Below are 16,283 nucleotides of genomic sequence, written 5' to 3' on the forward strand. Positions count from 1 at the left end.
CAGTCATATACCTTATTCTATGATAACTTGCGGCCTGATGAGCTGCTCTCTGCGGACTGTAGGAAAAGTCTTATTATAATTCTGTTCTATTCTAATGACAGATACGTGTATCTGTTATCCCCCGAACTTGAAGGCTGACAGTCATATAGTGAATCATCGCTTTTTAAATTAGGTCACAAAAAGGAGTGCCTGGAATATATATATATTTTTTTCAACATACAAGTCACATCTTCTGGCGTCTTTAGGGGCTCAAGAGAAGCTGTTGTTTGTATGGGTGTGTCTCGGGTTTAAGAGGCAACGTGTAATATCTTTAATTAGATATAACTATGAACTACAGTACCAGTCAAAAGTTTGGACACACCAACTCATTCAAGGGTTTTTCTTTATTTTTACTATTTTCTACATTGTATAATAATAGTGAAGACATCAAAAACTATGAAATAACACATATGGAATCATGTAGTAACCAAAAAAAAGTGTTAAACAAATCAAAATATATTTCATATTTTTGATTCTTCAAAGTAGCCACTTTTCGCCTTGATAACAGCTTTGCACACTCTTGGCATTCTATCAACCAGCTTCACCTGGAATGCTTTTCCAACAGTCTTGAAGGAGTTTCCACATATGCTGAGCACTTGTTTTGCTGCTTTTCCTTCACTCTGCAGTCCAACTCATCCCAAACCTTCTCAATTGGGTTGAGGTCAGGTGATTGTGGAGGCCAGGTCATCTGATGCAGCACTCCATCACTCTCCTTCTTGGTCAAATAGGCCTTACACAGCCTGGAGGTGTGTTGGATCATTGTCCGGTTGAAAAACAAATGATAGTCCCACTTAGCGCCAACCAGATAGAATGGCTACCACAGAATGCTGTGGTAGCCATGCTGGTTAAGTTTGCCTTGAATTCTAAATAAATCACAGACAGTGTCAACAGCAAAGCAAAGGACAGATTTCCACCAGTCTAATGCTCGTGTTTCTTGGCCCAAGCAAGTCTCTTCTTCTTATTGATGTCCTTTAGTAGTGGTTTCTTTGCAGCAATTCGACCATGAAGGCCTGATTCACACAGTCTCCTCTGAACAGTTGATGTTGAGATTTGTCTGTTACTTGAACTCTGTGAAGTGTTTATTTGGGCTGCAATCTGAGGCTGGTAACTCAAACTTTTAACAAGGCACCCATGTTAATTGAAATACATTCCAGGTGACTGACCTCATGAAGCTGGTTGAGAGAATGCCAAGAGTGTGCAAAGCTGTCATCAAGGCAAAGGGAGACAACTTTGAAGAATCTCAAATATTAATATATATTTTGATTTGTTTAACACTTTTTTGGTTACTACGTGATTCCATATGTGTTATTTCATAGTGTTGATGTCTTCACTATTATTCTACAATGTAGAAAATAGTAAAAATAAAGAAAAACCCTTGAATGAGTTGGTGTGTCCAATCTTTTGACTGGTACATGTATATATTTTTCTACAAACACATGACAAATAAAACACTGCGTTTAGGTTACTAGGTTACTCTCAGCATGAACTAAGAACTAGGAAGACTGACTGGATAGTATTGCTGCACCGCTGTTGCCGTAGAAACACTCTTCACCCCGGACATGTATAGCAAACAGAAGTCAATGCATGGGGCATCGCGGCGCTCACAGCTAATGTCCATTTGGAATGCATACGCTGGGGGAGTGTTTCAGTCGTTCAGTCGGGGCAGTACATTCTTCGTTTAATAACAGTGTTATCTGACAAAGGTATTGTTGTGAGTTTCTGTGCCTCTGCCTCCCCACACATTGTTTTCAGCACGTCAATTCCCGCCGGTAATATCAAAGTCTCTGCAATAGTGTGTGGTTTTTATAGCGTAGCAGGCCTAGCCATTCACAGTGGGAATGATTCAAGTGGAACGATCAAGCGGCCATTTTCCAGGATCTCTGGATGAATTTTATCTTTTAGATTTGAAAAATGTTCATTTAGATTTTTAAGGTGAAACACATCACAATGATTTTGAGATATAAAGACGACATTATAATATACAGTATATTTTTTATGATACATATATATTTTTCTTAAGGATTTGGGAAATTCTCCTGCGACCTCATTTTCATATCAGGCGATCCCACAATGGTCCGCGACCCCTAGTTTGGGAAACGCTCGTCTAATTGCTGTCTCGGAGCCATCTAATTAAAGAAGAGGATGTGCATACTCACCTTGCTGTGTGGTCCTGTGTTCTCATCATGTTTTAGGCCAGCATCAAACCCCTACTCACCTTGCTGTGTGGTCCTGTATTCTCATCATGTTTTAGGCCAGCATCAAACTCCTACTCACCTTGCTGTGTGGTCCTGTATTCTCATCATGTTTTAGGCCAGCATCAAACTCCTACTCACCTTGCTGTGTGGTCCTGTATTCTCATCATGTTTTAGGCCAGCATCAAACTCCTACTCACCTTGCTGTGTGGTCCTGTATTCTCATCATGTTTTAGGCCAGCATCAAACTCCTACTCACCTTGCTGTGTGGTCCTGTATTCTCATCATGTTTTAGGCCAGCATCAAACTCCTACTCACCTTGCTGTGTGGTCCTGTATTCTCATCATGTTTTAGGCCAGCATCAAACTCCTACTCACCTTGCTGTGTGGTCCTGTATTCTCATCATGTTTTAGGCCAGCATCAAACCCCTACTCACCTTGCTGTGTGGTCCTGTATTCTCATCATGTTTTAGGCCAGCATCGAACTCTTGGAGCTGATGGGAGTGGTGAAGGAAAATGGGTACCATTTTGATAGTCCTGAGACTTCACCACTACTTCCCTCAGTGGTAAGAGATGACTGATGAAACACAGGCCTGTTTCACTCTATTACTGTATGTAAACCAGCTTTACAGTGCATTGCTGGTTGTTTTATACAGTCTATGGACAGTCATACAGTGCATTCGTAAAGTATTCAGACCACTTAACCTTTTTCACATTTTGTTACGTTACAGACTTAATCTAAAATGGAAGTAAAAAAAGATTCCTCATCAATCTATACACAATACCCCTTAATGACATCACAATACCCCATAATGACATCACAATACCCCATAATGACAAAGCAAAAACCATTTTTTTAAACCATTTTTGCAAATGTATTAAGAATAAAAAAAATTGAAATATTACATTTACATAAGTATTCAGACTTTTACTCAGGACTTTGTTGAAGCACCTTTGGCAGCGATTACAGCCTCAAGTATTCTTGGGTATGACTCTACAAGCTTGGCGCTCCTGTGTTTGGTGAGTTACTCCCATTCTTTTCTGCAGTTCCTCTCAAGCTCTGTCAGGTTGGATGGAGAGTGTCACTGCACAGCTAATTTCAGGTCGCTCCAGAGATGTTAAATCGGGTTCAAGTCAAGGCTCTGGCTGGGCCACTCAAGGACATTCAGAGACTTGTCCCGCAGCCATCCCTACGTTGTCTTGGCTGTGTGCTTAGGGTCATTGTCCTGTTGGAAGGTGAACCGTCGCCCAAGTCTGAGGTCCTGAGCACTCTGGAGCAGGTTTTTTATCAAGGATCTCTTTGTACTTTGCTCCGTTCATCTTTCCCTCAATCCTGATTGGTCTCCCAATCCCTGCCGCTGAAAAACATCCCCACAGAATGATGCTGCCACCGCCATGCTTTACCATAGGGATGGTTCCAGGTTTCCTCCAGATGTGACGCTTGGCATTCAGGCCAAAGAGTTCAGTCTTGGTTTCATCAGACCAGAGTATCTTGTTTCTCATGGTCTGAGAGTCTTTAGGTGCCTTTTGGCAAACTCCAAGCAGGCTGTCATGCCTTTTACTGAGGAGTGGCTTCCGTCTTGCCACTCTATCATAAAGGCCTGATTGGTGGAGTGCTGCAGAGATGGTTGTCCTTCTGGAAGTTTCTCCCATCTCCATAGAAGAACTCTGGAGCTCTGTCAGAGTGACCATTTGGTCCTTGGTCACCTCCCTGACCAAGGCCCTTCTCCCCCGATTGCTCCGTTTGGCCGGGCGGCCAGCTATAGGAAGAGTCTTGGTGGTTCCAAACTTCTTCCATTTAAGAATGATGGAGGCCACTGTGTTCTTGGCGACCTTCAATGTTGCAGACATTTCTTGGTAGCCTTCCCCAGATGTTTGCCTCGACACAATCCTGTCTCAGAGCTCTAAGGACAATTCCTTCAACTGAATGGCTTGGTTTTTGCTCTGACATGTACTGTCAACTGTGGGACCTTATATAGACAGGTGTGTGCCTTTCCAAATCATGTCCAATCAATTGAATTTACCACAGGTGGACTCCAAGTTGTAGAAACATCTGAAGGATGATCAATGGAAACAGGATGCACCTGAACTAAATTTCTAGTCTCATAGCAAAGGGTCTTAATACTTATGTAAATAAGGTATTTCTGTTTAATTTATTTTTAATAGATTTGCTGAAAAAACTGTTTTTGCTTTGTCATCATTGGATATTGCGTGTAGATTGATGAGGATTATTTTATTTTTTAAATACATTTTTGAACAAGGCCATAACGTAATAAAATGTGGAAAAAGGGGTCTGAATACTTTCCGAATGCTCTGGGATACATCAGTTGCTCTATGTAATCATCATGTCATAGATTCAGTTATTGCTTTATTTTCGTCTTCATGTTCAGTATTGGATCCATCAAATCACTCAAGTCGACACTATCTTGTTAATCTTTCCTCCTCAGCATACTCCACTGTCATACGACTATGTCTCTGTGTGTGTGGTTCATCTTTTCTCCTCAGCGTACTCCACTGTCATACGACTATGTCCTGGTCGCTAAGACAGTGGATGATCCGGAGAAAGATACATTCAAGATGCAAGAGGCCTTTATCGAGAAACTAAAGATGAAGAACTTGAAGATAACAGTGAGTTATATTACCAGTTTAACACGCTGTAGAGTTATATTACCAGTTTAACAAGCTGTAGAGTTATATTACCAGTTTAACACGCTGTAGAGTTATATTACCAGTTTAACAAGCTGTAGAGTTATATTACCAGTTTAACAAGCTGTAGAGTTATATTACCAGTTTAACAAGCTGTAGAGTTATATTACCAGTTTAACAAGCTGTAGAGTTATATTACCAGTTTAACAAGCTGTAGAGTTATATTACCAGTTTAACAAGCTGTAGAGTTATATTACCAGTTTAACAAGATGTAGAGTTATATTACCAGTTTAACAAGCTGTAGAGTTATATTACCAGTTTAACAAGCTGTAGAGTTATATTACCAGTTTAACAAGCTGTAGAGTTATATTACCAGTTTAACAAGCTGTAGAGTTATATTACCAGTTTAACAAGATGTAGAGTTATATTACCAGTTTAACAAGCTGTAGAGTTATATTACCAGTTTAACAAGCTGTAGAGTTATATTACCAGTTTAACAAGCTGTAGAGTTATGTTACCAGTTTAACAAGCTGTAGGCCTTTTCACACTGCATGTTCTTAAGCAAAGGTTAGTTTACCCTCCTTTTGTTGTTCTTGTAAAATACAGATTATTTTTATAAGAGTTTTTAAAACCAAATTTAAGTATAATCATGTTTGTGTTGGCTTAAACTAAGATGAGTTTACCTGCTCATTATTTCCTAGTCTATTATCATAGCTTTGTTATAAGACATTATAAAGGCTCAGGCCTCTATTTTAACAAACCTTACACAATGATAATATAAGGCTCAGGCCTCTATTTTAACAAACCTAACACAATGATAATCTAAGGCTCAGGCCTCTATTTTAACAAACCTAACACAATGATAATCTAAGCACAGGCGGTAGCGCTATAGGTTCAGGGGTGTGTCAGAAATATTTTCGCTATTTTCACTATCACAATTATCAGAGCACTTGTTGGCGCGAAAGGGCTGTGTTTTGATGAAGAAAAAAAATTGTGGGTGTGTCAAGGCTTGGTCCCACACTGGCCAATCAGAACGTGCTCCATGGCGAAATATGTGGTTGCTTCAAGTTGTGTATTTACGGTCTTTTATATATTGCCTTGGAATCTACTCCAATTCCAATGTTAGCCCGTTATAGTTTGTTAAATGGCTTACAGAAACAAAATAACTAAATGTAGACCTATCTTTGCTAAATACGTTAACTTGAATCCATTTTGCAGTCCACATTGTTCTAAGTAATTGCATGGCCTCAATAAAATTCCCACTGATATAGGGGCTAGGCCTACTGTAAATTGCATTATGGCTGAGCATGGACATGCCAAACATTGTCAATAAGCAAGATTAAATTAATTATTGATAAGACCTAAAAAAATAACAAATTCTAAACAAAACAACTTGTTTTAAATAAGCTATGTCACACTTACAGGCGGCATCATTTCTCTCCGTGGACATATAACATTTAAACAGCGCAGACTATGGAGGGTTTGTACACACATACAAACTTTTTCACAGTAGCTGGACAGAGATCCAATATAAAGTGAAAGGGAGAATGTCCACTCACCGTTATACTGGTTTATGAACATAATAGGAACCATCTTGCCGATCAGAAGAAGTTGCATTGCATGCAGACCACAGATGTAACCATAAAACCCGGAAGGTGAATCATTCTACTAAGATTGCTTTGTATTTTTGTTTAGTTTTATTACAACCAATCAATTCAACAACAATAAATACATGTCAAATGTAATGATCTCATAAAATCGGCAGAATAGAAAAAGACACATTGCTGTTGCACCAGGCTTTGTTATAGAAGGCCCAAGGAGGGCTTGGGTTTTGAACATATGAAACTGAAAACAAGCAATTGTTACATGTTACAGATGACTTCTAAATACATGGTTCTCATCTCTCGTTTCATGAGGGGCATGGAAATAGCCTACATCATGGAGGGGGTTTTACGCACGTCCAAAATGGAACATGGCTAAAATAATGTGGGCCTGCCTACAATGCATAGATACAAAGGGAATGTTAGCTCACTGTTTTACTGCTCTCAGATGTTATATTTTAACAACGCTTTGGTGATAAAGATTTATTTCCAAGCGGTCTCAGGAGCCAAACCCTTTATTGACAGTCTTGACTACTTCGCGACTGCATTGGAAAGGACAAAAAGAGCCTTAGGCACATTAGGCTACTCTTGCGCCACATGCATATGGCAAGTGTGCCGTCACGGCTGGATAGGCTGTGTTTCAGCTGTCAACATTCATGCTGTAACCAACTGCGTTACCGCTGAAACCAAATAACCTTATCAGCTTTTCTTTATTTTTACTATTTTCTACATTGTAGAATAGTAGTGAAGACATCAAAACTATAAAATAACACATATGGAATCATGTAGTAACCAAAGAAAAGTGTTAAACAAATCAAAAAATATTTTATATTTGAGATTCTTCAAAGTAGCCACCCTTTGCCTTAATGACAGCTTTGCACACTCTTGGCATTCTCTCAACCAGCTTCACCTGGAATGCTTTTCCAACAGTCTTGAAGGAGTTCCCACATATGCTGAGCAATTGCTTTTCCTTCACTTTGCGGTCCAACTTATCCCAAACCTTCTCAATTGGGTTGAGGTTGGGTGATTGTGGAGGCCAGGTCATCTGATGCAGCCCTCCGTCACTCTCCTTCTTGGTCAAATAGCCCTTACACAGCCTGGAGGTGTGTTTTGGGTCTTTGTCCTGTTGAAAAACAAATGATAGTGCCACTAAGCGCAAACCAGAATGCTGTGGTAGCCATGCTGGTTAAGTGTGCCTTGATTCTAAATAAATCACAGACAGTGTCACCAGCAAAGCACCCCCACACCATCACACCTTCTCCTCCATGCTTCACGGTGGGAACCACACATGCAGAGATCATCCGTTCACCTACTCTGCGTCTCACAAAGACATGGCGGTTGGAACCAAAAATCTAAAATTTGGACTCATCAGACCAAAGGACAGATTTCCACCAGTCTAATGTCCATTGCTCGTGTTTCTTAGCCCAAGCAAGTCTCTTCTTCTTATTGGTGTCCTTTAGTAGTGGTTTCTTTGCAGCAATTTGACCATGAAGGCCTGATTCACGCAGTCTCCTCTGGACAGTTGATGTTGAGATGTGTCTGTTACTTGAACTCTGTGAAGCATTTATTTGGGCTGCCATCTGAGGTGCAGTTACTTGCCGATTTCTGAGGCTGGTAACACTACTGAACTTATCTGCAGCAGATCTTACTCTGGGTCTTCTGTATACCAACCCTACCTTGTCACAACACAACTGATTGGCCAAACGCATTAAGAAGGAAATATATTCCACAAATTAACTTTTAACAAGGCACACCTGTTAATGGAAATGCATTCCAGGTGACTACCTCATGAAGCTAGTTGAGAGAATGCCAAGAGTGTGCAAAGCTGTCATCAAGGCAAAGGGTGGCTACTTTGAAGAATCTGAAATATAAATTTTGTTTAACACTTTTTTGTTTACTACATGATTCGATATGTGTTATTTCATAGTTTTGATGTCTTTGCTGTTATTCTACAATGTAGAAAATTTTTCAAAATAAAGAAAAACCCTTGAATGAGTAGGTGTGTCCAAATCATTTGACTGGTACTGTATTTCTGTGTTAGAAAATTATAGACGACACTGTTGTCTTCTACGGTATCCAAGCTCCAAACGAAGTGTTTGAGAAGTACAGGTATCTACTGAAGGTGTCTGATGCCTGCAACTGGAGTGAACAGCAGGGAAATATTCCTCTTTCCACCAGGTAAGTTATGCACACACGCATTCAGAGAGACACACGCCTGCACGGTCTGATTGTCACGCCCTGACCTTAGAGAGCCTGTTTTATTCTCTATTTTGTTAGGTCAGGGTGTGACTTGGGTGGGCATATCTATTTCTTTGTTGGCCTACTATGGTTCCCAATCAGAGGTAGCTGTTTATCGTTGTCTCTGATTGGGGATCATACTTAGGCAGCCCTTTTTCCCACCTGGGATTGTGGGATCTTGTTTTTGCTTAGGTGCTTTGTTGTCTGCAGAACTTTACGTTCGTTTTTGTATTTTGTTGTTTTGACGGTGTTCATTTGAAAATAAAAGAATATGTTCGCCTACCACACTGCACCTGGGTCCATTTCTAATGAAGAGCGTAACACTGATGACTCAACCTATTAGCATGACAAACATGTTAACTTCTTTAAAAGGAATCATAAACAGATACTCAGTCTTGTCAGCCATGTTAAAATGTTTTCTTTATTTCAGGATCCGCATTGTTCACTTTATCCTGAGTCATGTCTTCCTTAATACAGGAGGTGAGTAGTGCTCTGTCCTCACCCACGCCAGTCCTCCCTCTCTGTCTATCTCTCTCTCTCTCTCTCTTTTTCTTTCTTTCTTTCTTTCTTTCTTTCTTTCTTTCTTTCTTTCTTTCTTTCTTTCTTTCTTTCTTTCTTTCTTTCTTTCTTTCTTTCTCTCTTTCTTTCTTTATCTTTATTTTTCTCGCTCTTTCTCCCTCTCTCGCTGTCTGTCTCTCTCTTGCTGTCTCTCTCTCTCTCTTGCTGTCTCTCTCTCTCTCTCGCTGTCTCTCTCTCTCTCTCTCTCGCTGTCTCTCTCTCTCTCTCGCTGTCTCTCTCTCTCTCTTGCTGTCTCTCTCTCGCTGTCTCTCCCTCGCTGTCTCTCTCTCGCTGTCTCTCTCGCTGTCTCTCTCTCTCGCTGTCTCTCTCTCTCGCTGTCTCTCTCGCTGTCTCTCTCTCGATGTCTCTCTCTCTCTGTCTTTCTCACATACTGGACCTCTCCTAATGTTCCCCTCCTCATCTGTCCAATCTTACAGAGAACCTGTTTGAACTCTTGAAGAAGAAAGTGTTTGAAGCAAAGTTCTGCCTGCATGAGGTAAAGACAGAAGTCTGCTGCTCTGGTCAAAAGTAGTGCACTAAGTAGGGAATAGGGTGTAATTTGGGACAAACACCTATGTCTCGATGGTGTGTGTGTCTATCTCTTCCTGATTTTTGACTTATCTTTTCTGCTGAACAGCATGGTTTAGGTAGGCAGTAGATACTCCCATGAGGAAGTGGGGTCATGTAGGGGCCCATAGATAGAAAAGTAGCTGGCTTTCTGCAAAGATGTTGTACCCTACATCCTATTCCCTGTACCATGTACCCTACACCCTATACCGTGTACCCTGCACCCTATATAGTAGATCTCGTCAAAAGTAGTGGACTGTATAAGGAATAGGGTGCCATTTTGGATGTACACTACCCACTACACACTGCCCACAACACACTGCCCACAACACACTACCCACTAGACACTACCCACTAGACACTACCCACTAGACACTACCCACAAGACACTGCCCACTAGACAATGCCCACTACACACTACCCACTAGACACTACCCACGAGACACTACCCACTAGAAACTGCCCACTACACACTACCCACTAGACACTACCCACTACATACTACACACTGCCCACATCACACTGCCCACTAGACACTACCCACTAGACACTACCCACTACACACTACCCACTAGACACTACCCACTACACACTAGACACTAGACACTACACACTACCCACTAGACACTACCCACTAGACACTACCCACAACACACTACCCACAATACACTACACACTGCCCACTACACATTGCCCACTACACACTACACACTACCCACTAGACACTACCCACCAGACACTGCAAACTACCCACTACAAACTACCCACTACACACTGCTCACTACACACTACCCACTAGACACTACCCACTACACACTACCCACTAGACACTGCCCACTAGACACTACCCACTAGACACTGCCCACTACAAACTGCCCACTACACACTGCTCACTACACACTACCCACTAGACACTACCCACTACCCACTAAACACTAGACACTACCCACTAAACACTAGACACTACCCACTACACACTACCCACTAGACACTACCCACTAGACACTGCCCACTAGACACTGCCCACTAGACACTAGACACTACCCACTAGACACTACCCACTAAACACTAGACACTACCCACTAGACACTACCCACTAGACACTACCCACTAGACACTATCCACTAGACACTACCAACTAGACACTACCCACTAGACACTACCCACTAGACACTAGACACTACCCACTAGACACTAGACACTGCCCACTAGACACTGCCCACTAGACACTACCCACTAGACACTACCCACTAGACACTACCCACTAAACACTAGACACTACCCACTAGACACTACCCACTAGACACTACCCACAACACACTACCCACTAGACACTTCCCACTAGACACTACCCACTAGACACTAGACACTACCCACTAGACACTAGACACTGCCCACTAGACAATGCCCACTAGACACTACCCACTAGACACTACCCAATAGACACTACCCACTAAACACTAGACACTACCCACTAGACACTAGACACTGCCCACTAGACACTGCCCACTAGACACTACCCACCAGACACTACCCACTAGACACTACCCACTAAACACTAGACACTACCCACTAGACACTACCCACAACACACTACCCACTAGACACTGCCCACTAGACACTACCCACTAGACACTACCCACTAGACACTACCCACTAAACACTAGACACTACCCACTAGACACTACCCACTAGACACTAGACACTACCCACTAGACACTAGACACTACCCACTAGACACTGCCCACTAGACACTACCCACTAGACACTGCCCACTAAACACTAGACACTACCCACTAGACACTACCCACAACACACTACCCACTAGACACTACCCACTATACACTCGACACTCCCCAAGTGTCTGGGTTTATCTGATGGAAAAGAAGCTTCTGTGTCAAAGGTATGTGAATGAATGGCTGCCATAAAGACTCTAAAGGTCGAAGCGATATCATTGTTTTCCTCTGTTTTTCTGCATACTGAGAGACTGCTGAGACACCCTCAGAGTTAAACATAGAAAGGTGATTTATTTACTGTCTGAGCAGGACACCTCTGTTCTTGTTAACTGACATTTACACACACACACGCACGCACGCACGCACGCACACACACACACACACACACACACACGCACACGCACACGCACACACTGAGTATCTGTTTGTCCATGTGATGATTCATTTTTGAAAATGTTAAAACATTTGTCGTGTGTGTGTGTGTGTGTGTGTGTGTGTGTGTGTGTGTGTGTGTGTGTGTGTGTGTGTGTGTGTTTGAATGCACCTGTCCCTGACTTTGTGCTCATGCTTTCAGAGGAAAACTCAGAAGGAACTGAGGAAAAGTTGGGCCAGATGGACAGCCTGTTTCCGGGGACAACCAATCAATGATGTCAGGTTAGTTAGGTCTGTTTCCAGGGCCAACCCATCAGTGATGTTAGATTAGTTAGGTCTGTCTCCAGGGCTAACCCATCAGTGATGTTAGATTAGTTAGGTCTGTCTCCAGGGCTAACCCATCAGTGATGTTAGGTTAGTTAGGTCTGTTTCCAGGGCCAACCCATCAGTGATGTTAGGTTAGTTAGGTCTGTTTCCAGGGCTAACCCATCAGTGATGTTAGGTTAGTTAGGTCTGTTTCCAGGGCCAACCCATCAGTGATGTTAGGTCTGTTTCCAGGGCTAACCCATCAGTGATGTCAGGTTAGTTAGGTCTGTTTCCAGGGCTAACCCATCAGTGATGTCAGGTTAGTTAGGTCTGTTTCCAGGGCTAACCCATCAGTGATGTTAGATTAGTTAGGTCTGTCTCCAGGGCTAACCCATCAGTGATGTTAGGTTAGTTAGGTCTGTCTCCAGGGCCAACCCATCAGTGATGTTAGATTAGTTAGGTCTGTCTCCAGGGCCAACCCATCAGTGATGTTAGATTAGTTAGGTCTGTCTCCAGGGCTAACCCATCAGTGATGTTAGGTTAGTTAGGTCTGTTTCCAGGGCCAACCCATCAGTGATGTTAGGTTAGTTAGGTCTGTTTCCAGGGCTAACCCATCAGTGATGTTAGGTTAGTTAGGTCTGTCTCCAGGGCCAACCCATCAGTGATGTTAGGTCTGTTTCCAAGGCCAACCCATCAGTGATGTTAGATCTGTTTCCAGGGCTGACCCATCAGTGATGTTAGATTAGTTAGGTCTGTCTCCAGGGCCAACCCATCAGTGATGTTAGGTTAGTTAGGTCTGTCTCCAGGGCTAACCCATCAGTGATGTTAGGTTAGTTAGGTCTGTCTCCAGGGCTAACCCATCAGTGATGTTAGGTTAGTTAGGTCTGTCTCCAGGGCCAACCCATCAGTGATGTTAGGTTAGTTAGGTCTGTTTCCAGGGCCAACCCATCAGTGATGTTAGATTAGTTAGGTCTGTCTCCAGGGCCAACCCATCAGTGATGTTAGGTCTGTCTCCAGGGCCAACCCATCAGTGATGTTAGGTCTGTCTCCAGGGCCAACCCATCAGTGATGTTAGGTCTGTCTCCAGGGCCAACCCATCAGTGATGTTAGGTCTGTCTCCAGGGCCAACCCATCAGTGATGTTAGGTCTGTTTCCAGGGCCAACCCATCAGTGATGTTAGATTAGTTAGGTCTGTTTCAAGGGCTAACCCATCAGTGATGTTAGATTAGTTAGGTCTGTTTCCAGGGCCAACCCATCAGTGATGTTAGATTAGTTAGGTCTGTTTCCAGGGCCAACCCATCAGTGATGTTAGGTTAGTTAGGTCTGTCTCCAGGGCCAACCCATCAGTGATGTTAGGTTAGTTAGGTCTGTTTCCAGGGCTAACCCATCAGTGATGTTAGGTTAGTTAGGTCTGTCTCCAGGGCTAACCCATCAGTGATGTTAGGTTAGTTAGGTCTGTCTCCAGGGCCAACCCATCAGTGATGTTAGGTCTGTTTCCAGGGCCAACCCATCAGTGATGTTAGATTAGTTAGGTCTGTTTCCAGGGCTAACCCATCAGTGATGTTAGGTTAGTTAGGTCTGTCTCCAGGGCCAACCCATCAGTGATGTTAGGTCTGTTTCCAGGGCCAACCCATCAGTGATGTTAGATTAGTTAGGTCTGTCTCCAGGGCCAACCCATCAGTGATGTTAGGTCTGTCTCCAGGGCCAACCCATCAGTGATGTTAGGTCTGTCTCCAGGGCCAACCCATCAGTGATGTTAGGTCTGTCTCCAGGGCCAACCCATCAGTGATGTTAGGTCTGTCTCCAGGGCCAACCCATCAGTGATGTTAGGTCTGTTTCCAGGGCCAACCCATCAGTGATGTTAGATTAGTTAGGTCTGTTTCCAGGGCCAACCCATCAGTGATGTTAGATTAGTTAGGTCTGTTTCCAGGGCTAACCCATCAGTGATGTTAGATTAGTTAGGTCTGTTTCCAGGGCTAACCCATCAGTGATGTTAGATTAGTTAGGTCTGTTTCCAGGGCTAACCCATCAGTGATGTTAGGTTAGTTAGGTCTGTTTCCAGGGCTAACCCATCAGTGATGTTAGATTAGTTAGGTCTGTTTCCAGGGCCAACCCATCAGTGATGTTAGGTTAGTTAGGTCTGTTTCCAGGGCTAACCCATCAGTGATGTTAGATTAGTTAGGTCTGTTTCCAGGGCCAACCCATCAGTGATGTTAGGTTAGTTAGGTCTGTCTCCAGGGCCAACCCATCAGTGATGTTAGATTAGTTAGGTCTGTCTCCAGGGCCAACCCATCAGTGATGTTAGGTCTGTTTCAATTGAATTTACCACTGGTGGACTCCAGTCAAGTTGTAGAAACATCTCAAGGATGATCAATGGAAACAGGAGGCACCTGAGCTCAATTTTGAGTCTCATAGCAAAGGGTCTGAATACTTATGTAAATAAGGTATTTCTGTTTTTAGTTTTTAATACATTTGCAAAAAGATTCAATAATCCTGTTTTTGCTTTGTCATTATGTGGTATTCTGTGTAGATTGATGAGGAGAAAAAACAACAATTTAATCAATTTTAGAATAAGGCTGTAACGTAACAAAATGTGGAAAAAGTTAAGGGGTCTGAATACTTTCCGAATGCACTGTATGCCCCTTTACCTGGACCTGTGTTTTTAGAGAAACAATGTTCTATTCAAGGCTCTACTTCAATCATGTTGCATGTGTCGCTCAGGAACAACTCAGCTGTGTTGCATGTGTCGCTCAGGAACAACTCAGCTGTGTTGCATGTGTCGCTCAGGAACAACTCAGCTGTGTTGCATGTGTCGCTCAGGAACAACTCAGCTGTGTTGCATGTGTCGCTCAGGAACAACTCAGGAACAACACCTGTCTGTCTTTATCTCGACACCTGTCTGTCTTTATCTCGTCCCTGTCAGGAACTACTTTGGAGAGAAGGTGGCTCTGTACTACCTGTGGCTGGGCTGGTACACCCTTCTGTTGCTCCCTGCTTCTCTGTTAGGGGTCGTTGTCTTCCTCTACGCGCTGGCTTTCTACAACACCTCGCCACTTATGTGAGTGTGTGTGTGTGTGTGTGTTCTCTGTGTGTAATATTACTATGTAATAACCTATATGTAGGCATCCACCTGGTTAATAATGTTTTTCTTGTAGAAAGGAGGTGTGTGAGTCTAACACGATCATGTGTCCGCTGTGTGACAAGAGATGCAAAGTGTGGCTACTCAGCGATACCTGCCTCTATGCCAAGGTACTCACTCACTCACTCACTCACTCACTCACTCGCTCACTCACTCGCTCACTCACTCACTCGCTCACTCACTCGCTCACTCACTCGCTCACTCACTCGCTCACTCACGTGCTCACTCACTCATTAGTAAAAAAAATATATTTTCTTCGAAAAACAATAAAACTCGACAAGTATCAATACAAAAGCATTTGCCTCCAGAACAGCCTGAATTGTTCAGCACATGGATAATTGTATTTTTTGAGGGGTGGGGGGTGCAATTATTCCCAAATTTAGTGATATTCAATTGGTAGTTATGATCTTGTCTCAACGCTGCGAAGGTTGATACATGTGTCCTCCGAAACACGCCAGGCCGTGCTGCTTCTTAACATACTGCTCGCTTAACGCCGAAGCCAGCAGCACCAATGTGTCGGATGAAACACCATTCGACTGACAACAGACGTCAGCTTGCAGGCGCCCAGCCCGCCACTAGGAGTCGCTAGAGCCAAGGAAAGCCCCCCCGGCCAAACCCTCCCCTAACACAGACGACGCTGGGCCAATTGTGCCCTGCCCCTGGAGCTCCCAGTCACATCCGTCTGGAATCGAACCCCAGGCTGTAGTGGAGCCTCAGCACTGTAATGCAGTGCCTTAGACTGCTGACCCACTCGGGAGCCTTCACAGCATGGATTCTGCAAGGTGTCGGAAACGTTCCACAGGGATGTTGGTTCATGCTGACGAGATGGCATCACACATTTGCTGCAGATTGGTACATTCACGCTGCCAACAGCCCGTTTCATCTCATCC

At 43.3% G+C, this 16,283-nt stretch overlaps 1 protein-coding gene across 1 annotated transcript in view; it reads left to right on the plus strand.

The window, feature by feature from the left end:
- LOC106584768 (anoctamin-9) overlaps window positions 1-16,283 on the plus strand; it is a 36,456-nt gene that overhangs the window by 634 nt on the left and 19,539 nt on the right. Inside the window, exons 2-9 of the mRNA XM_014170315.3 lie at window positions 2,704-2,796; window positions 4,736-4,858; window positions 8,519-8,655; window positions 9,146-9,195; window positions 9,711-9,769; window positions 12,151-12,230; window positions 15,178-15,312; window positions 15,410-15,503. Of these exons, the coding sequence (XP_014025790.1) occupies window positions 2,704-2,796; window positions 4,736-4,858; window positions 8,519-8,655; window positions 9,146-9,195; window positions 9,711-9,769; window positions 12,151-12,230; window positions 15,178-15,312; window positions 15,410-15,503 (771 nt within the window). The remainder of the gene's footprint in view (window positions 1-2,703; window positions 2,797-4,735; window positions 4,859-8,518; window positions 8,656-9,145; window positions 9,196-9,710; window positions 9,770-12,150; window positions 12,231-15,177; window positions 15,313-15,409; window positions 15,504-16,283) is intronic.

Source organism: Salmo salar, chromosome 23, assembly GCF_965601325.2.
Source record: "Salmo salar chromosome 23, fSalSal1, whole genome shotgun sequence".
NCBI lineage: Eukaryota > Metazoa > Chordata > Actinopteri > Salmoniformes > Salmonidae > Salmo > Salmo salar.